Source organism: Gopherus evgoodei, chromosome 6, assembly GCF_007399415.2.
Source record: "Gopherus evgoodei ecotype Sinaloan lineage chromosome 6, rGopEvg1_v1.p, whole genome shotgun sequence".
Taxonomy (NCBI): domain Eukaryota; kingdom Metazoa; phylum Chordata; order Testudines; family Testudinidae; genus Gopherus; species Gopherus evgoodei.
Window position 1 is genome coordinate 137,575,181 of NC_044327.1, and position 22,703 is coordinate 137,597,883.

General features: G+C 44.7%; 1 protein-coding gene and 1 long non-coding RNA gene across 5 annotated transcripts in view; one reads left to right on the forward strand and one right to left on the reverse strand.

Moving 5' to 3' along the window:
* The window catches only part of LOC115653881 (unconventional myosin-VIIa-like), a 131,920-nt gene that overhangs the window by 21,648 nt on the left and 87,569 nt on the right, over positions 1-22,703 (reverse strand). For 3 of the 4 annotated variants that reach the window (XM_030567619.1, XM_030567621.1, XM_030567620.1), the window contains 7 exons: positions 22,465-22,512; positions 12,012-12,059; positions 11,722-11,813; positions 10,901-11,032; positions 10,080-10,198; positions 5,743-5,939; positions 2,468-2,557 (listed from right to left, as the gene is read on the reverse strand). In XM_030567619.1, coding sequence (XP_030423479.1) covers positions 2,468-2,557; positions 5,743-5,939; positions 10,080-10,198; positions 10,901-11,032; positions 11,722-11,813; positions 12,012-12,059; positions 22,465-22,512 — 726 coding nt within the window. Of the gene's footprint in view, positions 1-2,467; positions 2,558-5,742; positions 5,940-10,079; positions 10,199-10,900; positions 11,033-11,721; positions 11,814-12,011; positions 12,060-22,464; positions 22,513-22,703 lie in introns of those variants that run through there. The other variant, XM_030567622.1, reaches the window with a different exon arrangement.
* On the forward strand, positions 3,774-20,749 carry LOC115653882. The gene is made up of 4 exons (XR_004001029.1): positions 3,774-3,894; positions 4,750-4,753; positions 15,160-15,167; positions 20,740-20,749. It is a non-coding gene; the product is annotated as an uncharacterized LOC115653882 (long non-coding RNA).

The window sequence follows — 22,703 nt, forward strand, 5'->3', positions numbered from 1 at the left end:
GCGACTTTGAGGTCTGTAATCAAGTGACCAGGCAGGTTGAAGTGTTCTCTGACTGATTTTTGAATGTTATAATTCTTGACGTCTGATTTGTGTCCATTTTTCTTTTGCGTAGAGAAACTTCAAAAACAGACTCCAACAAGAAACTGCAGAATTAGAATTAATTTGCAAATTGGACACCATCAAATTAGGCTTGAATAAAGACTGGGAGTAGATGGGTCACTAAACAAAGTAAAACCTATTTCCCCACGCTAATTTTCCCCCCTACTGTTACTCACATCTTCTTGTCAACTGTTGGAAATGGGCCATCCTGATCATCACTACAAAAGTTTTTTTTCTCCTGCTGATAATAACCCACCTTAACTGATTACTTTCGTTAGAGATACTATGGCAACACCCATTTTTTTTCATGTCATCTGCGTCTATATATCTTCCTATTGTATTTTCCACTGCATGCATTTGATGAAGTGGGTTTTAGCCCACGAAAGCTTATGCTCAAATTAATCTGTTAGTCTCTAAAGTGCCACAAGTACTCCTCGTTCTTTTTGCTGATAAGACTAACATGGCTACTACTCTGATACCTGAATATTGTTGTGATTTTTGCTGTAAGGGACTATCTATCACAAAGACAAGCTTCCCTGGGTGGCAAGATAGACTGGAGTGCCCAATGTGATGGTCTGTGTCTCCAGGGTAAGGCTGTTATAGAGCTTGTGGAATTCACTCTTGTTACTTGGTTGGTGAAACCTAATTATGGAACATACAACCAATTTAGGGTTTGTGCCCTACTTCTTGACAGTCTGCCCTGAGCCAGGCATGCACCATCATGAGCCAGTTGAGGTAGCTTGACGTGGTTCTAGGCCCTACACTATTTAACATTTTCATCAATGACCTGGAACAAAATTATCACTGACAAAGTTTGCAAGTGACACAAACATTTGGGGAAATATAAATAATAAAAAGGGCTGGTCACATATACTGAATTGGTTGGTAAGCTGGATGCAAGCAATGTGTGTTTCAATATGGCCAAATATGAAAGTATATATCTAGGAACAAAGAACACAAGCCACATCTACAGGATGGGGGACTCTCCTGGGAAGCAGTGACTCTGAAAAAGATTTGGGGATTGTGGGGGATAATCAGCTGAACAGGAGCTTCCTGTGCGATGCTACGGCTAAAAGGATTAACATGATCCTTGGATTCACTAACAGGGGAATTTCAAGCAGGAGTAGAGAGGTTTTACCACCTCTGTATTTGGCATTGGTGGTACCCCTACGGAAATACTGTGTCCATTTCTGACGTCCTCATTTCAAGAAAGATATCGATAAACTAGAGAGGGTTCAAAGAAAAGCCATGAGGATGGTTAAAGGATTGGAAAACATGCCTTATAGTGATAGACTCTAGAAGCTCAACCTGTTTAGTTTCTCACAGAGAAAGTTAAGGGTGACGTGTTCACAGTTTATAAGTATCTACATGGGGAATAGAAATTCGATAATACAGAGCTCTTCAGCCTCACTGACAAAGGTACAAGATCCAGTGGCCGGAAATTGAAGTTAGACAATTTCAGACGGGAAACAAAGGTGCAAATTTTTGACAGTGAGAGTAATTAATCACTGGAACAATTTACCAGTGGTCGTGGTGGATTCTCTATCACTGACTATTTTAAGATTGGATTTTTTTCTAAAATATATGCTGTAGTTCAAACAGGCATTATTTTGGGGCAGTTCTCTGGCCTGTGTTAGGAGATCAGACTAGATGATCACAGTGGTCCCTTCTGGCCTTAGAATCTAGGATTCCTCACTAGCCCATTCTATCTTGCAGGCTTGTGCCTCTGCATCACTACCCTGCACTTTCCCTTGCATGTATCTGTCCAAAGGATCCCTTTCCATCACTCCCCTCTGAGTACATTCCTAGCCTACGCATCCCAACCTCCTCCAGTCTGTCCCCATTCCAGGCAGCACCTCCTCCAGCCTGATCCCACAGTGCAGGACCCAGAAACAGCATCCTCTTCCCATCCAATATGGCACTTCCTCATGCAGTACCCACACCCACCATCCTCCACCTCCCATACAGCTGCATATGGGGATGGATGGAGCATCCACATCAACTCCCCACCATCTCAACTCCAGCTCCATCCATCCCTACACACAGCATCCACATCAACTGCCCACCTTCTCAGCTCCCCACACAGTGCCCATACTTAGCATCCCCTCCAACTCATGTCCTGTGGCTACTATACATAGTTCATGAATCAAGGTAATCCTCAGTAAAAGGCAGAGGCTATCTCTTCTTTATGGAGGCCCCAGAGTCCCCATCTGTCCCTCTGGGGTGTGTCTAGGGACCCAGGTCAGGGGTGTCTAAGCAACAGCCTCGGTATCTCAGTCCACGGAGAAAGCTGATACACTGTGCTACAACTGCCCCATGCAGCCCATCACCAAGAGTTCTGGTAGAAGAAAAGAAGTGGGTGCATTACCTGTATGACAGGGTGTAGCCTGGCCTGCTCTGACTGATTCGAACCAGGAAACAGCCCAGAGGCTTGTCCATTAGCAAGTTCTCAGCTTCCCTGAAAGCAAAAAGGAAAGATTTTAATCCGAGAGTCATCAATAAAACCCTGTGCTCTCCCTGTTCAGAAGCCCCCATCCCTTTTTCACATTCTGGTAACATTCCCTCTATGGTGCACCCAGCACTCACTCTCATCCTGTCCGCTTCACTTCAGGCACATTGTGACAATGTAAGTACCATTCCCAGACCTGAGGAGGAGCTCTGTGTAGCTTGAAAGCTTGTCTCTATCACCAACAGAAGTTGGTCCAATAAAAGATCTCTCACCCACAATGTCTCTGAGACAAGACAGTCAGGGAATAAAGTGTGGGCTTTTGGATGAAACTGGTTGCTCTTTCCTGGGACTCACAAAGGAGTCAGAAAGATAGAGCCTGAAATAGCTGGTGAATTGCTCTGGATTGACCATAATGGACCATGGTTTAACCTTTATTTCTGTATGCAACTGTAAGGACTTCCAGTGCTGTGTTCCAGTTGACTAATACATCCTCCTCTGTTTTGAAAAGACTGTTTAGTGTCACTGAAAGCACTTCCTTGTGTGCATTACTCCCTGAAGAGTGTCCAAGTCGTTACCAGGAGTCTGTTTCAATTGGGTTTGCTGAACAGACCTCCCAGCGTTAAACCGATGTTCAGTCTAGGAGGCACTGAAGCTGCAGAGCCCAGCCTGAAGGAAGCGTGGGACTCCTTGGGGGTCTGGCACACTGAAGAGGACTGCTTAAAGACTGGCCTTAGCACAGATCCCGTGGATCTGTGACAACAGTATTGCCATATTGAACTCCACAAACAGGCTTAAAATCACCTCCCTCCTCCAGTGTCTACACATCCCAGGATCCCTTTTAGCCATAGCATCACATTGGGAGCTCATGTTCAATTGCTGGTGCCCTATGACCTCTAAATCCTTGACAGTCACTGCTTCCCAGGACACAGTCCCTCATTCTGTAGGTATGGCCTGCATTCCTTGATCCTAAATGCAAAGTTATACATCTAATTATGTTAAAATTAGGATTGTCAAGTGATTAAAAAAATGAATCGCGATTAAATTTTCAAATATAAGTGATATCAATTACAACACAGAATACAAAGTGTACAGTGCTCACTTTATATTTATTGCTTATTACAAATATTTGCACTGTAACAAACAAGAGAAATAGTATTTTTCAATTCACCAAAAACAAGTACTGTTGTGCAATATCTTTATCATGAAAGTTGAACTTACAAATGTAGAATCATGTTCAAAAAATAACTGCGTTCAAAAATAAAACAATGTAAAACTTTAGAGCCTACAAGTCCAATCAGTCTCACTTCTTGTTCGGCCAATCACTCAGACACACGTTTGTTTACAATGTCACCTAAAAGTGAAAAAAGGCGTTCGCATAGCACTGTTGTAGCTGATGTCGCAAGATACTTACATACCGGATGTATTAAAGATTCATATGTCCATTGATGCTTCAACCATCATTCCATAGGGCATGCATCCATGCTGATGACGGGCTCTGCTCGATAATGATCCAGAGCAGTGTGGACCGACACATTTTCATTTTCATCATCTGGGTCAGATGCCACCAGCAGAAGGCTGATTTTCTTTTTTGGTGGTTTGGGTTCTGTAGTTTCTGCATCAGTGAGCTGCTCTTTTAAGACTTCTGAAAGCATGTTCCACACTTCGTCCCTCTCAGATTTCGGAAGGCACTTCAGATTCCTAAATCCTGGGTAGAAGACTGTAACTATCTTTAGAAATTTCACATTTGTATCTTCTTTGCATTTTGTCAAATTTGCAATGAAAGTGTTCTTAAAATGAACATATGCCGGGTTATCATTCGTCTCTGCTATAACATGAAACATATGGCAGAATGCAGGTAAAACAGAGCAGTAGACATAAAATTCTCTCCCAAGGAGTTCAGTCACAAATTTAATAAACATTTTTTTTAATGAGCGTCATCAGCGTGGACGCATGTCCTCTGGAATGATGGCTGAAGCATGAAGAGGCATATGAATCTTCAGTGCATCTGGCATGTAAATATCTTGCAATGACAGCTACAACAGTGCCACATAAACACTTGTTATCATTTTCAGATGACATTGTAATTAAGAAGAGGGCAGCATTATCTTCCATAAATGTAAACTTTTCAGCATTTGGCTGAACAAGAAGTAGGACTGAGTGGACTTGTAGGCGCTAAAGTTTTACACTGTTTCATTTTTGAGTGCAGTTATGTAACAAAAACAAACTACATTTGAAAGTTGCACTTTCATGATAAAGAGATTGCTCCATAGTACTTGCAGCAAAGAGCCCTGTGGCACCTTATAGACTAACAGACGTTTTGGAGCATGAGCTTTCGTGGGTGAATACCCACTTCCTCAGATGCATCTGAGGAAGTGGGTATTCACCCACGAACACTCATGCTCCAAAACGTCTGTTAGTCTATAAGGTGCCACAGGACTCTTTGCTGCTTTTACAGATCCAGACTAACACGGCTACCCCTCTGATACTTGACTCCATAGTACTTATATGAGATGAATTGAAAAATACTATTTCTTTTGTTTATCATATTTATAGTGCAAATATTTTTTTAAAAAATAATATAAAGTGAGCACGGTGTATTTTATATTCTGTGCTGTAACTGAAATCAATATATTTGAAAATGTAGAAAATCATCTAAAAATATTTAATACATTTCAATTAGTATTCTATTGTTGAACAGTGTGATTAATCATGATTAATTTTTTCAATCATGATTAATTTTTTTGAGTTAATCGCGTGAGTTAACTGCGATTAATTGACAGCCCTAATTAGAACACTTCTATTCTAAAAGGGCCCAGCTTACCAAACAGTCCAAATCTACATGGTTGTCCTGTCATCATCAACATTTACCATTCCATCAATCTTTGGGATAAAAATCAGATAAAAATCTTCAATTGCTGCCACCTGGAATTGGAACTACTGACCTAGAAGTAAAAGGCCCTATATTCCACTCCCAGCTCCACAGATCAGCCAATGCCCCTGACGGGTCTGGATGGGAATCAGCGCTCTAGAGTGGAAAGGCCATGAGTCATATTCCCAGTTCCCCAAGAAACCAGTCCATGCTATCTCCAGGGATCCCAACCCCCGCTCTCATACAGGCTCTCCCTAAGGACATGCCAGCCTCTGCTTGCACAGCCCAGCCTGCTTGGTATGCTGCATGTCCCTAGGGTTCTCACCTCCTGCTGATCATCCCATGCAGCCAGCCAGGAAAGGCCCCATCATCCTGCATAACCTTCCAGGCCTGCGTCTCTCTGAACCAGCGGAGAGTTGCTCCCCTCTTGATTTGCCTCATTTCTTCCTCTTCTCCTGTCTGCCCCTCTGTCCCCAGCACAGGGCAGGGCCTGGAGCACAAAAAATTATCAAAGGGAGTCGACTGAAAACAGGAAAGAGAGAGAAAAAAGGAAGGTGGGTGTGAGATTGATAGATTCCTAGGCCGAAAGGGACTATTGTGATCATCTAGTCTGAGCTTCTCTGTGTGGCCTGTGTTATACTTCTCCCAAACTAATTCATAGATTATAACTTCCGGCCGCCACTTTCCACAGCTCCCATTGGTCGGGAACAGTGAATCGCAGCTGCTGGGAGTTACAGGGGCCATGCCTGCAGACGGTCAACGTAAACAAAATGACTCGCAGCCCACCAGTGGATTACACCCTGATGGGCTATGTGCCGAAGGTTGCTGACCCCTGGTCTACCTTCAACTTCCAGCCATTAGATCAGTCTGCTAGACTGAAGAGCCCATTATTAAATATTTGTTTCCCGTGTAGATACTTCTAGGCTAATCAAGTCAACCCTTCACCTTCTCTGTGTTAAGCTAAGTAGATTGATCTCCTTGAGTCTATCACTATAAAGCGAGTTTTCTATTCTCATGGCTCTTCTCTCAACCTTCTCTAATTTATCAATCGCCTTCTTCAATGGTGAGCACCCTGAAGTGGACACAGGATCCCAGCAGCAGTCACGCAAGTGCCAAATAGAAAGATAAATAAACCTCTCTACTCCTACTAGAGATTCCCCTGTTTATGCATCCAAGCATTGCATCAGCCCATTTAGCCACAGCATTGCACTGAGGCTCATGTTTAACTGATTATCCACCATAAACCCCAAATATTTTTCAGTCACCACTTGCCATTTTGTAAGTATGACTTACATTCTTTGTTCCTAGATGTACACATTTACACAGTTATATTAAAACGCATATTGTTTGCTTGCATCCAGCTTACCAAGCGATCCAGAACATTCTGAATCAGTGAGCTGTCCTCATTATTTACCACTCTTCAAATTTTTGGGTCATTTCCAAACTTTATCAGTGATGATTTTATGTCGTCCTCCAGGTCAATGATAAACATGTTAAATAGCGGAGGGCTAAGGACTGATCCCTGTGGGACTCCACTGGAAACACACCCACTTGATGATGATTCCCTGTTTACCATTACATTTTGAGTTAGCCAGTTTTTAACCTATTTAATGTGTGCCATGTTCATTTTATACTCTCCTAGTTTTTTAAATCAAAATGTTGTGAAATACCAAGTCAAACGCACTGCAGAAATTTACATGTATTACAGCAACACTAGTACCTTTATCAAATAAATTTATAATCTCTTCTAAGAAGATACCAGGTTAGTTTGACAGGATCTATTTTCCATAAACCCAAGTTGATTTGCATTACCCACCTTAAATTCTTTATTAATCGAATCCTGGTGCACTGCATCCGAGGGTGCTAAAGGAGTTGGATATAATTGCAGAGCCATTGGCCATTATCTTTGAAAACTCATGGCAATCGGGGGAGGTCCCAGATGACTGGAAAAAGGCTAATGTAGTGTCCATCTTTAAAAAAAGGGAAGGAGAAAGATCTGGAGAAGTACAGGCCAGTCAGCCAGACCTCAGTCCCTGGAAAACTCATGGAGCAGGTCTTCAAGGAATCAATTCTGAAGCACTTAGAGGAGAGGAAAGTGATCAAGAACAGTGAATCTATGCTGACTAAGGGCAAGTCATGCCTGACTAACCTAATTGCCTTCTATGATGAGATAACTGGCTCTGTGGATGAGTGGAAAGCAGTGGACGTGTTATTCCTTGACTTTAGCAAAGCTTTTGATACGCCAGCAAGTTAAAGAAGTATGGGATGAATGAATGGACTATAAGGTGGATAGAAAGCTGGCTAGATTGTCAGGTTCAATGGTTAGTGATCAATAGCTCCATGTCTAGTTGGCATCTGGTATCAAGCGCAGTGCCCCAAGAGTCGGTTCTAGGGCCGGTTTTGTTCAATATCTTCATTAATGATCTGGAGGATGGCGTGGACTGAACCCTCAGCAACTTTGCAGGCAACACTAAACTGGGAGGAGTGGTAGATACGCTGGAGGGTAGAGATAGGATACAGAGGGACCTAGACAAATTAGAGGATTGGGCCAAAAGAAATCTGATGAGGTTCAACAAGGACAAGTGCAGAGTCTTGCACTTAGGACAAAAGAATCCCATTCACTGTTACAGACTAGGGACCAAATGGCTAGGCAGCAGTTCTGCAGAAAAGGACCTAGGGGTTACAGTGGACGAGAAGCTGGATATAAGTCAACAGTGTGCCCTTGTTGCCAAGCAGACTAACGGCATTTTGGGCTGTATAAGTAGGGGCATTGCCAGCAGATCGAGGGATGTGATCATTCCCCTCTATTCGACATTGGTGAGGCCTCATCTGGAGTACTGTGTCCAGGTTTGGGCCCCACACTACAAGAAGGATGTGGAAAAATTGGAAAGAATCCAGCGGAGGGCAAAAAAAGTGATTAGAGGGCCGGAGCACATGACTTATGAGGAGAGGCTGAGGAAACTGGGGGTATTTAGTTTACAGAAGAGAAGAATGAGGGGGGTGTTGATAGCTGATTTCAACTACCTGAAAGGGGGTTCCAAAGAGGATGAATCTAGACTGTTCTCAGCGGTACCAGATAACAGAACAAGGAGTAATGGTCTCAAGTTGCAGTGGGGGAGGTTTAGGTTGGATATTAGGAAAAACTTTTTCACTAGGAGGGTGGTGAAGCCCTGGAATGGGTTACTTAGGGAGGTGGAAGAATCTCCTTCTGTCATAAACATCCAACTAAGGATAGCATAAAATCCCTCCTTTACCTGTAAGGGGTTAAGAAGCTCAAATAACCTGGCTGGCACCTGACCAAAAGGACCTATAAGGGAAGAAGTTACTTTCAAATCTGTGAGGGGAGGTTTTGTTTTGTGCTCTCTTTTCTTGTTCTCTTTGGGACAGAGAGGGACCAGGGCAGGAAAAAAAATCTCCTAAAACCCTACCTTAAATAAGCATCCTAGATTACAAAAATTGTAAGAAATAGCAAGGAAATGCATTAGCTTAGCTTTTGTTTTAGCTTGTGAATCTTCCCTATGCTAAGAGGGAGGTTTATTCCTGTTTTTTGTAACTTTGACGTTTTGCCTAGAGGGGAATCCTCTGTGTTTTACATCTTATTACCCTGTAAAATTACCTTCCATCCTGATTTTACAGAGGTGCTTCTTTTACTTTTTTTCTTTATAATAAAGTTCTGCTTTGAAGAACTTGATTGGTTTTTAGTGTCCTAAAAACCCAACAGTCTGGTCTGTGCTAACCTTGTTTACTTATTTGGTTGGTAGATTATTCTCAAGCCTCCCCAGGAAAGGGGGTGAAGGGACTTGGGGGGATATTTTGGGAAAACAGAAACTCCAAGAGGTCCTTTTCCTGAATCTTTGTCTAACTCACTTGGTGGTGGCAGTGATACCGTACAAGGACAAGGAAGAATTTGTGCCTTGGGGAAGTTTTAACCTAAGCTGGTAGAAATAAACTAAGGGGGTCTTTCATGCGGGTCCCTACATCTGTACCCTATGTTCAGAGTGGGGAGGGAACCCTGACACCTTCCTTAGAGGTTTTTAAGGTCAGGCTTGACAAAGCCCTGGCTGGGATGATTTAGTTGGGGATTGGTCCTGCTTTGAGTAGGGGGTTGGACTAGACCTCCTGATGTCCCTTCCAACCCTGATAGTCTATGATTCTGTCTCAGCTGTTTCATTATCTTGTCCAAGATCGATGTCAGACTGACGGGCCTATGATTACTTGTGTCATCCCATTTACCCTTTTTACAAACTGGCACAACACTAGCTTCCTTCCAGTATCCTGGAATTTCCCCAGTGCTCCAAGACTTACTGAAAATCAACAGTGGAGGCAGGTGCAAGAGGTGGGGGACACTTACAGTAAGCTCTTTTGAAAATATCACAGATAACCTCACTCAATTCTGCGCCCTAGGGGAGACCAGACAGGAACCTCATTCAGCTTCCACTTTCAGTTCTCCCAGGACCAGGCCCTGCCCAAGGTTTTACCAGAATTGGTTTATTTAAACTCATAATATTGGGCATGAACTCCCCTTTATTCCTAGTTACGTGGATGATGAGCGTGGGTCTCCCTGGATCACATGTACGGGATGTACAGATGAGAGGGCTCCCTCAAGATCACAGGTTGGGATGTCCCTGGGTATCTGACCCTAGGCAAAGCCAACATTATTACCTCTGTGAGTTTGCTGCGAGGGCGTGGTACTGGTGGCTGCGTCAGAGAATCAGCTCCAGGCTGAGAATGTGGAAGGTGCTGAGGACGTCTCCTCCGTGGCACAGGAACTGGCGAGGCAACTATTCATGCAGTGAGAGGAGGGAACAAATCGCATTAGGAACCCCCAGGGAATGATTCGTTCCACCCAGGAATGGAGCATGTGGGTACAATACCATCACACCCAAGGGTACCATGGGGAAGGTTCTGCCTCTCCAGCAGGCAGCTGCAAGACAAGGGACTCCCAGGAACATCAATCCATGGAGCTTGGAACTTCCCCATCCCAACTGAGCCTTGCTATGGAGCATGGAAAGGAGTGAGAAGGGATGGAGTCCCAGCTCTGCTGCCACCTCCTGCTCCATGTTCTAAGGAAAAAAATCCAGCTCTGAGTGGGAGATGGCATGAAGCCATCCCTTGCTGCATGAGCAGAAGAGGCTGGGTCAGGCCAGGGTGTCTTTCCCATCCCAGTTCAAGGCACGTGGGATTTCACAGCTCATTTCCCAGCCTCTATGGGAAATTGCCTCCATTTCCAAGTGGAGATGGGGCCTGTCCTGAGACAAATGCTGGGGGAGAGTTTCACAGAGGCAGGTGTCTCATCTCCTCTAACTACCCACTGCTCAGGTGTGGCATGGAAGAGAGTATGGCCTGAGGGCTCAGCTACAACTAGAGAATAAGGCAGTCAGACCCAGTAAGATCTGTGGTGGCTGGAAACAAGACACTAAGTGAGCATCCAGGGATTTGGGGCATGGAGGTGTTGATGGAAGGAGGATGTGTCAGTGACTTACTCTGGGCCTGGGACTCCAGTTCCAGTTGCCTGTTTCTCTCTCTCTCTGCTTCCTCCTGTAGGTGCTTCTCCCGGGCTCTGAGCTCAACCACTAGCTCCTGGTAACTCTTCCTACAGCAGAATCCCTTGTAAGCTGCTCACAGAGAAGCTACAGTTAGAGCAGAGACTCCACTGGAACAGTAAGGAACAAAGGCCAGGCAAGAGCAGCATCCTATAGTACCCGTGTGTCCACTACAATCATACCAGAAAGACTGTGCAGAGAGAAAGCTCTACCACATCTCTCACCAGCACACCTATTGCTCATGATCCCATTGTTCTGCCAGGGACAGAAGCCAGGCTAGTAGGGCAGGGGTCACCTGGATCATATGCCACTGTCTTTCCCTGAGAGGATAATGACATTTTCTGGTCTCCCCTTCTGCTGGTGCTTCTCTCCAGCTTCCCATGGCTTCTTACAATTCATCCCATCACTATAAGCAGCTCATTAACCACTCCCCTGGATATTCACTTTATAGCGAGACCAGCAAGCTTGCACTTGCTCTGCTCTCCAACATATGCCCCTTCCTGTTCACACTTTCAGACTGCTTTCCTGCTTGTTGAAGACTCTGAGGAGGAGTTGAGCGTTTGTTGTTCACACCACGAATACAGAGGGTTTGAGGTGCCTTAGAGATGGAACCTTATCAGGTTTTTCCATCCCCAGTGCCCTGGAATGCTATAAAAGGGATATTCTGGGATGAGAGAGGAGTTGGGGAAGGACTTCTGTCTGTGCTCCCTGCCCTGATATGTACTCTGGGTTGGAGGAGACCGTCCTGCCACAATACTCACTCTTCTGGATGATTATTGCTGCATTTTCCAAGAGGTCCATGCTCTTTGCCAGCAGCTCCTGGTGCCAGTACTTAAAAAAGAGGCGGGACTTCCTGTGGGCATGGGAGAGAATGCCAAGGCAATAGTAAGATATGACTAATTTCAGACCTCATCCCATCACTAGAACAGGCCCCTTGTACATAAAAGGTGACAGTTACTGCAGAGAGCTAGTTCCCACTCCACATACGTGCACAATACAGCTCAGACTCATCGTGCTTAGTCCAGACCCATGTGCAGCAGCCCACACCTACCCACATCTCCAGTCTTTCAGCTCTGTACTCCGCAAAATCTCCAAGCAGCTAAGAAAGGAGGAGAAAAAAAAATTAGTAAAAAAGTCCCCTTTTACTTAGCGTAGCCAGAGACAGGCAACTCTTTGTACTGCAATGCGCCCCTTGTGAAAGCTAGCTCCCAAGTGGTAGACCTCACAGAGTCACAGCTGGCGCAGGGGTTATGGTAGGGCTTGTTAGCACATGCGTACCCAGCCCTTGCCTCAGGAGGATGATTCCCCCAGTGACTAGGCTCCTGGATCTTCCACTTGGGGGAGATTCCCACAGATAAAGATCTCATTGTAAGAAGTTTTTTCCTTGTTGAATTTCCTAGTTCTGAGAAGTGCTCAAATCCCAGTGGATAGGGGCAGAACATGAATCCGGGTAGAGCACAACAACTACACATTATACGATCAAAGGGCTAGTCTACACTAAAATCGCTAGGGCCGATGCACTGCACTGTTGTAGCGTGCTAGGGCAGACACTCTATGACATTGATGGATATAACTTACATCATTCAGGGGGGTGGGTTTCCACACCCTTGAGCAACTTAAGTTATACTGAAGTAAGCATTAGTGTGTACAAGCCCTCAGTTTCATCTAACTACACCTAGTTACATTCCTTGAGCACCCTTAAATAAATTCTCCCCCTCTGTGGCACACACACTCTTCATACATTTTTATCTGAATGGATTACTCCAGACATGGCATAGAGAGGAACTCTTCCCTTCCCGCTCTGCAAATGCTGCCGTTAAAGTCACATAGATACTCCTTGCTGCCATTTTGCAGGGCAAACCTATGTCCGAGGGGTAAGAGCTGGTTCCATACCGGTTCAGACCATGGTCCAGCTTGCCCAGTATCTGACCCACACCAAAGCTTCATGGGGAGTGTACAGAACAAGTCATTTATGGAGTGATCCACCCCTGCACTCCACTTCCAGCTTCTAGTAGTCAGAGGTCGCTCTGAGCATAGGGCTGCATCCCTGATCATCTTGTCTAATATAGCATTTCATGGGCCTAACCCCCATGAACGTATCCAGTTCTTTTTTTAAACCAGTTATACTTTTGGTCATCATAACATTCCATGACAATGAGTTCCACAGGCTAACTGTGCACTGTGTGAACAAGTACTTTCTCTTTTTTGTATTATATCTGCCCCTTATTAATTTCATTGGTGACCCCTGATTTTTGTATTGTGTTAAAGGGTAAATAAACTTTCTCTAATCATTTTTTCCACTCATTCATGACTTTATAGACCTCTATTGTATCCCCCCTTAGTCATCTCTTTTCTATGCTGAAAGATAGGCGACCAGCTTCGCCGCGGTTTGCTCTCGCGTTCCCGGAGCCACCCAGCAAACCGCAGAGAAGGAGACCTGCTTGCTCGGGGTTCCGGGAACGAGAGAGCAAACCGGGGAAGGAGACCAGCTTCGCCGCGGTTTGCTCTCGCGTTCCCGGAGCCACCCTGCAAACCGCAGGGAAGGAGACCTGCTTGCTCGGGGTTCCGGGAACGAGAGAGCAAACCGGGGAAGGAGACCAGCTTCGCCGCGGTTTGCTCTCGCGTTCCCGGAGCCACCCAGCAAACCGCAGGGAAGGAGACCTGCTTGCTCGGGGTTCCGGGAACGAGAGAGCAAACCGGGGAAGGAGACCAGCTTCGCCGCGGTTTGCTCTCGCGTTCCCGGAGCCACCCAGCAAACCGCAGGGAAGGAGACCTGCTTGCTCGGGGTTCCGGGAACGAGAGAGCAAACCGGGGAAGGAGACCAGCTTCGCCGCGGTTTGCTCTCGCGTTCCCGGAGCCACCCAGCACTAATCTTTTAGTCTATCCTTGTTTGGAAGCTGCTGCATACCCTTGATCATCTTTGTTGCCCTTCTCTAAATCTTTTCAAGATGGGGCAACCAGAACTGGACACAGTAAGACAGGAGTGGGCACATCATGGATTTATGTAGAGGCATGAGGATATTTTCTTTCCCTTTCCTAATAGTTCCTAACACACTGTTAACCATTTTGACCCCTGCTGCTACACACAGTGCAGAAGTTTTCTGAGAACAATCCACAATGACTCCAAGATCTCTTTCTTCAGTGGTAACAGCTAATCTTAAATCCATCATTGTGTAAGTATAGTTGGGATTATTTTTTCCAATGTAGATTACTTTGTACTTATCAATGTTGAATTTCATCTGCCATTTTGTTGTCCAGTCACCAGCTTTTATGCAATTTCTCTGTAACTCATTGCAGTTAGCTTTGGACTTAGCTACGTTGAGTAATTTTGTATCAGCTGCAAACTTTGCCACTTCACTGTTCATCCCCTTTTCCAGATCATTAATGAATATGTATCTCTCCTCAGTCTCTTCCAGTCAGTGCCTGCTGTGTAAACATCTATCTTTCAGGTTACTTCTCTCTCACATGCAGTAATGTGCATGTTTCTAGATGGAAACATGCTGTATTACCTGCCCATCTCCCCCTCTGGAGCCTTTGTATCATCTCTATCCTCACTGGAGTTTGCAATTCCTCTTAATTTAGCAATATCTGTATGTTTCATTAACAGATTTCACATGGGATGGAGGAGCCACTTGCTCCCAGACTTCACGGTAGGGAGGTGCTCATTTCCTGGTCTCCTCTTGTCCCAGACTGAATAAGAGGGCTCCGACTAGCTGAGTGTTTCACACCTTTGCAATGAGCCATTATTTTATGTGGTGGAGCAGGCAGGGTGGGAGAAGGGTCTGTTTCACATGAGGCAGCAGGCAGGGGCAGCTAGGACAGAGTGGGCAAAAAGGGTTGGTTTACAGCAAAAAAATTATGGAATGACATCCCATCAAGAGACGCTGATGGGTGCCACTTCCTCTTCCCACATCCTTGGTATGTTTTGCCTGTTTTGACTTTAAGCTCTCAGGGCAGGGACTACATTTTCTCTCTAAACCTGAGAAATATCCAAGACACTTTGGGGAACTTAATAAAAACATTATAATCAATAAAGCATACTCCTTTTCCCAGATATGAGATTCAAAAGCACCCCAGAATGGCACCAAAAAAACAAACCAAACCAAAAGCATGATACCTAAGCAAGTTGTCAATCAAAATGTAATAAACATGAACGGTTAAGTCAGCAACAATCTGAACAAAACATGGCAGTCTGAAAGGCAGATAAGTAGCAGCAGACCCTAAATAACCACACCCCCACACACCCCTCCGATCACTGAGTTCAAGGAGCCAGAACTAGGAAATGAACAGGAAGAGTAAACAAAAAGGCAACATACACACCACATCACAATTTCCTACTCTTCCCCCCAAAAGTTCAGATGTACTTTGCTAGAGGCACCAGGTAATCCCAGAGCCATAAATCATACCTCTGATTCAGCTCAGGAGGTGGATGCTGTTACTATGGCGCCACTTCCCCAACTGCCCACGACCCCATCATACGCAGAAAGAGCGTCCTCTTCCCTCTCTATTCCCCTTTCAGTGTGCAGAACATCTTGCTGGTTAACAACATGTTCTGTCTGTGGTAAATGCACTCACCATGTTCCGTATCCTGCAGCCAGAAAGATCACATCTCTGCTATTGAAAACTCTTCCAAACCCTAGTCTAACATACATTGTTTGTCCAGGAAAGAACTCATGGAGTCTTGCATGGACACACCTGTTGAAATGCACATATTTTCTAGTCATATCAATCAGCTTTGGGGATGGCAAAGGTGTGGGATGAACCTTTCTGTCAGCATAGACAACTTGGTCATAGAATCCTAGAATATCAGGGTTGAAAGGGACCTCCGGAGGTATCTAGTCCAACCCCCTGCTCAAAGCAGGACCAATCTCAACTAAATCATCCCAGCCAGGGCTTTGTCAAGTTGGGCCTTTAAAACCTCTAAGAAAGGAGATTCCATCATCTCCCTAGGGAACCCATTCCAGTGCCACCACCCTCCTAGTGAAATAGTGTTTCCTAATATCCAGCCTAGACCTACTCCACTGCAACTTGAGACCATTACTCCTTGTTCTGTTACCTGCCACCACTGAGAACAGACAAGCTCCATCTGCTTTGGAACCCCATTTCAGGCAGCTGAAGGCTGCTATCAAACCCCCCCTCACTCTTCTCTTCTGCAGACTAAACAATCCCAGTTCCTTCAGCCTCTCCTCATAAGTCATGTGCTCCAGCCCCCTGATCATTTTTGCTGCCCTCCACTGGACTCTTTCCAATTTTTCCACATCCTTCTTGTAGTGTGGGGCCCAAAACTGGACACAGTACTCCAGATGAGGCCTCACCAATGTCAAATAAAGGGAAATGATCACGTTCCTCGATCTGGTGGCAATGCTCCTACTTATACAGCCCAAAATGCCATTAGCCTTCTCGGCAACAAGGGCACACTGCTGATTCACATCCAGCTTCTTGCCCACTGTAACCCCTAGGTCCTTTTCTGCAGAACTGCTACCTAGCCATTCGGTTCCAGGCCTGTAGCAGTACATGAGATTCTTCCATCCTAAGTGCAGGACTCTGCACTTGTCCTTGTTGAAGCTCCATCAGATTTCTTTTGGCCCAATTTGTCTAGGCCCCTCTATATCCTACCCCTACCCTCCAGCGTATCCACCACGCCTCCCAGTTTAGGGTCACCTGCAAACTTGCTGAGATTGCAGTCCATGCCAGCCTCCAGATCATTAATGAAGATATTGAACAAAACCAGCCCCAGGACTGACCCTTGGGGCACTCCGCTCAATACCAGCTGCCAACTAGACGTGGAGCCATTGATCACTACCCATTGAGTCCTCATAGGTCAGCTGAAGAACCGATAGAACAGGGTTTCTCCAGTACTTTCATGGTGTGTACTCTGAATATCATATAAATCCTGACTCAGTGCAATAGGGAAGGATGTATCTCAATGTTCCTTCAGTATGCAAGCTACATGCTTCTTCACAGTTCCCGCAGTCTTTCCACTATCCCATTTCCTTGGGGATGGTACTCTGCAGATTTATAATGTACTGGACCAATACTTATCAGAAAGCCTTCAAAACTCTCTTGATACAAACCATGTCCTTGTGACACTGCACCCCATATTCTTCACAGTAATAATATAATATGATTATGACATAATCATAATGTATTTTATGAAAGATAGGTCATGTGAGATATCATTGGAAAAGTTATGATTTACTGAATAAGATTATCCTATTGGTATATATGTGTCATTTTTATATCTGAAGTTAGGAATATTGTCTATGTATCTATTACAAATGTGTTTATATTCTGCCTGGTGGGTGTTCCCCATATGTAATCAGTCTAGATGGCTGGCTGGGAAGGGTCCATTCAAGTTAATGAACCATTAGGGAGAACAATAGGCCTTAGGAAAAGCTTATCTCCCACTGGGAGCCTTCCTGAGGATGCTGTAAACAGCCTCTGACTCATGGCTGCTAGCACCCTACAGGGTCATGTGATTAGGTCACCTGGTACTGGACTCCATCTCGGAATACCAGTGTTTTTCCACTGACTGGCATGGGAACAAATCTTGGAGACAAAGGGTTCCTGCCATATGCAAAAGCTATTTAAGGCAGGTGAGTGACATCATCGAGACTCTTCACTGACTCCCTGCCCAAAGACAACCCCTGAAAAACACCTGAGGTACAAGGACTGAACTGGGGGGAAGTGCTGGACCCAGGCTAAAGGGGAGTTTTAGCCTGTGAAAGGAACACCTGGGGTTTTTAAGCTGTAAGCAAGTGTGGCTGGCCCCTTATGAATCTCTGCAGCCTGCTTGAATCATAGAGTATGAGAATTTGCTAATTCATATCCTACCTATCTAATATGTTAAGCTCAGTTCATGGCTTTGTTTATTTACTAGGTAATCTGCTTTGATCTGTTTGCTGTCCCTCATAATCACTCAAAATATATCTTCTGTAGTTAATAAACTTATTTTTGCTTTGTCTAAAACCAGTATGTGGGAGTCGTAACTTGGGCAGAAGTTGCATATCCTTCTCCACACCAAGGGAGGAGGCAAATTTCATGAGCGTATATGAGATAGTATAATTTTGGGCTTACACTCCGGGGGGGGGATGTGCACTTGAGTAGCTGGGCTGTTCCTTAGCTGTAGCCTTCCCATGCAGAGCTGATCACAGCATTTGTATGTTCTGCAGCTGGGTGTGTCCCTACCAGTGTGTGTTCTGGAGCCTGGGAGAGGGCTTGGCAGGCTGGTCACAGCAATACAGTGTAAAGGGAGTCCAGGCTGGTGGGTCAGGGAGGCTCGGTGGTACCCCAGTTCCAGGTGGCACTCTAGGGGAACCTGCCACAGTCCCATTTTCTGAAAGAAGGCTCTCTGGTAGGGCAAACATCACAAATAAAGCAGTAATGCAAGAGATGAGCTTCTTTGAAATTATGAATGCAAAGAAGTAATGTGGGTAACAGTCTATAAAACTCAATAGCGTGTAGCCATGCACTGCAATCGATGGGCCAGTAATATCCATTGCAATTCTCTGCCATGGTCTATCTAGGACTACCATTATCAAAGGGGCTGGAGGAGCCACCAAGCATAACTACACAGAATCACTTTCATAACTCCCAAATGTCCTTCGTGAGTCACATCCAGTACTGCTTGTCGAATGATGCTAGGATGATCCCCCATGCATAAGATATGTTGAGTAGTTATGTTGATCCCCCATGCATAAGATCAGTTTCACACATACAGAATGGGAAGAGACTGTCTAGGAAGGAGTATGGCAGAAAGAGATCTAGGGGTCATAGTGGACCACAAGCTTAATATGAGTGAACAGTGTGATACTGTTGCAAAAAAAGCAAACGTGATTCTGGGATGCATTAACAGGTGTGTTGTAAACAAGACACGAGAAGTCATTCTTCCGCTTTACTCTGCGCTGGTTAGGCCTCAACTGGAGTATTGTGTCCAGTTCTGGGCACCGCATTTCAAGAAAGATGTGGAGAAATTGGAGAGGGTCCAGAGAAGAGCAACAAGAATGATTAAAGGTCTTGAGAACATGACCTATGAAGGAAGGCTGAAGGAATTGGGTTTATTTAGTTTGGAAAAGAGAAGACTGAGAGGGGACCTGATATCAGTTTTCAGGTATCTAAAAGGGTGTCATCACGAGGAGGGAGAAAACTTGTTCACCTTAGCCTCCAATGATAGAACAAGAAGCAATGGGCTTAAACTGCAGCAAGGGAGATTTAGGTTGGACATTAGGAAAAAGTTCCTAACTGTCAGGGTAGTTAAACACTGGAATAGATTGCCTAGGGAAGTTGTGGAATCTCCATCGCTGGAGATATTTAAGAGTAGGTTAGATAAATGTCTATTAGGTATGGTCTAGACAGTATTTGGTCCTGCCATGAGGGCAGGGGACTGGACTCGATGACCTCTCAAGGTCCCTTCCAGTCCTAGAGTCTATGAGTCTATGAGTACATATCTTCACTGTGAGCTCAGAACAAATTTTGTTGGATGTAGTCAAAATTCTCTTAAGGACTGGGTCTATCCGACCCGTTTGTACAGCATGCATCACCTCGCACAGTTCAGCATCTTGAAGAGCAGCAGTCTGCCTTAAGTCAACTGGCAAGCTGCTCAGTAAAAAGCATACCTTGCTATTTCTGCACATAAGGGTGCCAATCCAGCAGAATTTCTTGAAAGAGTATCGGCAAGTAAATTAGATCTCTGTTTGAAATGTACCAAATGAAAGCCAGTCATAGTGCTGCAACTGATCACCCACCGCAGCAGCCTCATGCTCAGCAGATTAACAGCCTTATGGCAGAGGCCCAAAATAGGCAAATCAGTTTCTAAAGAAAAATGTTTTCCCAGTAAATAGACTTTGAAATGTACAATAGCAAAAACCATCACCAAGAACTCTAGCTCAATCTGGGAATACTTGGCTTCTGTCAGGGAGAGTACGAGATGAGTATATAACTGGCCACCCCCCCCCGGCACAGAACTGTGCCCAGACCCTGATTGCATATATCAATTTGAATCACTATGGGCTTTCTTGGATCAAAATGAGAATGAGATTGGATTTAACAGAGAACCTGGCAGACTGTTTCAAAAATCTGTTTTGTCTCTGGTTATAAAAATTCCAGGCTTTTATAACCACTGTAATTGGACAGATGTCTAGATTATGAACTAACCCAAAAGGGAGAACATTCACTTCAGCACCTGTATCCACCATGCACTTCAGCAGTTTACCATTAATTTCTATGACACGAGAGATGAGTTTCAGTGCCTTTCCACATGAGAAGATTGTATTAAAGGCAACATTGGAGTTCCTGTATTGTATTCAAGGCAACAAGGTGGTCTCATGTGGCTTCACATTCCCAATATAGAATCATAGAACCACAGGGTCAGAACGGACTGCAAGGACCATCTAGTCTAACTCCCTGCCAAAATCCCTGCAGGATTTGTTGTGTCTAAGCCATCCAAGACAGTTGGCTATCCAGCCTCGTTTTGAAAACCTCCATGAAAGAGCTTCCATGCTGGCCATCAAGAAGTTTAGACTTGAAATTAGACAAAGGTTTCTAACCTTCAGAGGAGTGAAGTTCTGGAACAGCCTTCCAAGGGTAGCAGTGGGGGCAAAAGACATATCTGGCTTCAAGACTAAGCTTGATAAGTTTATGGAGGGGATGGTATGATGGGATAGGCTAATTTTGGCAATTAATTGATCTTTGACTATTAGAGATAAGTATGCCCAATGGCCTGTCATGGGATGTTAGATGGGGTGGGATGAGAATTCTTTCCTGGGTGTCTGGCTGGTGAGTCCTGCCCACATGCTCAGGGTTTAGCTGATCGCCATATCTGCGGTCGGGAAGGAATTTTCCTCCAGGGCAGATTGGCACAGGTCCTGGGTTTTTTTCACCTTTCTCTGCAGCATGGGGCACGGGTCACTTGCTGGAGGATTCTCTGCACCTTGAAGTCTTTAAATCATGATTTGAGGACTTCAATAGCTAAGACTTAGGGATTTATTACAGGAGTGGGTGGGTGAGATTCTGTGGCCTGCACTGCGCAGGAGGTCAGACTAGACGATCCTAGTGGTCCCTTCTGACCTTAAAGTCTATGACTCTATGACTCTAATATGCACTTCAAGCCTCTTCTTGTCATGAACCAGTGTACCATGGCACAGTAACTTAAAATGTCCTCTCTCTCCACAAGCCCAGCACTCAGCAGTTCTAGCCAAGTGATCTGTATTACCACACTTGAAAATGAAAAGCAGGCAATTTTCGCTGCTGAGGCTGTGGAGCAGGAGTATATAGTGTCGTATGACTCTGGGTGATGGAAGCAGAATGAACAGCTAATGTTTAAGCATAGACATAAAGGTAGCAGCAATCTGAGACACAGAACCTCTTTCAGCATGTGCCCTCAAATGCCTCGCTCTTGGTAACCACAGCATGAAAAGTTAGGGTTTAGCATCTTGCACCAGTAACTATTCACAGACGTGGTCATTGGCTATGCCAATCACAAAAATATCCCCAAAATCACAGTCCTGGGTCAACTGCCACAAATAAATTCACATATGGTTTCATTAAGCTGCTGATGAGCTTCAAAAAAATTGCTTTCCTCTTTAACAGAACAGAATCTCCAGTGTCAAAATACTCACTGATATGCTGCACAGCCACATCAAAAGAGGACTTGGGCTCCAGGAGTTCATCATAAATACCAATGCCATAGCAGCCTAAGCAGTTCTGCATCTGGGGTAACCTAGCAGCATGGGAGAGTTTCATGATCTGCACATAGTTCCAGACATTCTGAATGAAGTATCGCCATTCAACACCAGAAGGATGTACAGGCAGCATGAGTTAAATAATAGAAACACTCATTGCATAATGTTATGCATAGATGTACCCCAGAATGGCAAGCCCAAAACATAAAAAAAAAATTATATATGAAGAAAGACTCATCGGTAAGTTGTCAAATAAAACATGTAATAACCATGAATCAGTTAAGTCTGAACAAAACATAACAGTCTGAATGGCAGATAACTAACAGCAGACACTGAGTAGATGCACACACTCAGTGTTATACATGCACAAACACAGTAACTGGCCCAGTAAGTACACAGAGTAGGAAGCAAGAAAGCAGCGCGCACACACACGCACACCCACACACACACACCCAATAAAGAACTTGGGGAGGAGAGAAAGAGAGACTGACCAAAGCTGAACACCACCCCATTATCACTTTCCTTCTTCAGCTGAGTCTCTCTCCTCTATGTGACCAAGTTTCTATCCAAGCCACTGAGAATTATTTGAGCGAGAAAGGTTCCACACATCACTGTATCAAATGCTTTTACCAAACTCCAAATCACTTTGTCTAGGTACTTATAGTCCCTTGATTGCAAGATCCCTTCCCACACTACTCCCTTCACCTATTCAGTTTGCAATTCTTCACAACAGCAATCAAGTTGGTTTAGCAAATTTTGCTCTTCAGAAATTTCCTGTGTTGTTCTTTACTCATGACTATAGGGGGCAGAGAGGAAGGTTCTTACCTTTCCCGTGTGAGCGGGACATCTGGTTTAATTAGGAGAATTCGGTATCTGTGAGAAATAAACCAAACATAACAACAAGGGAGTAATAAATCTCTGATGCCCTGAGTTGATCCAGTGTTCCCATTATAGGAAGGATGACCACAAATCAGTACCCGTCCACTTCCTCCCCCTGCCCCACACATACCATATCCACTGTCTTAGGTCCTTTTCACACTTTTTAATCAAGTAATTTCATTCAC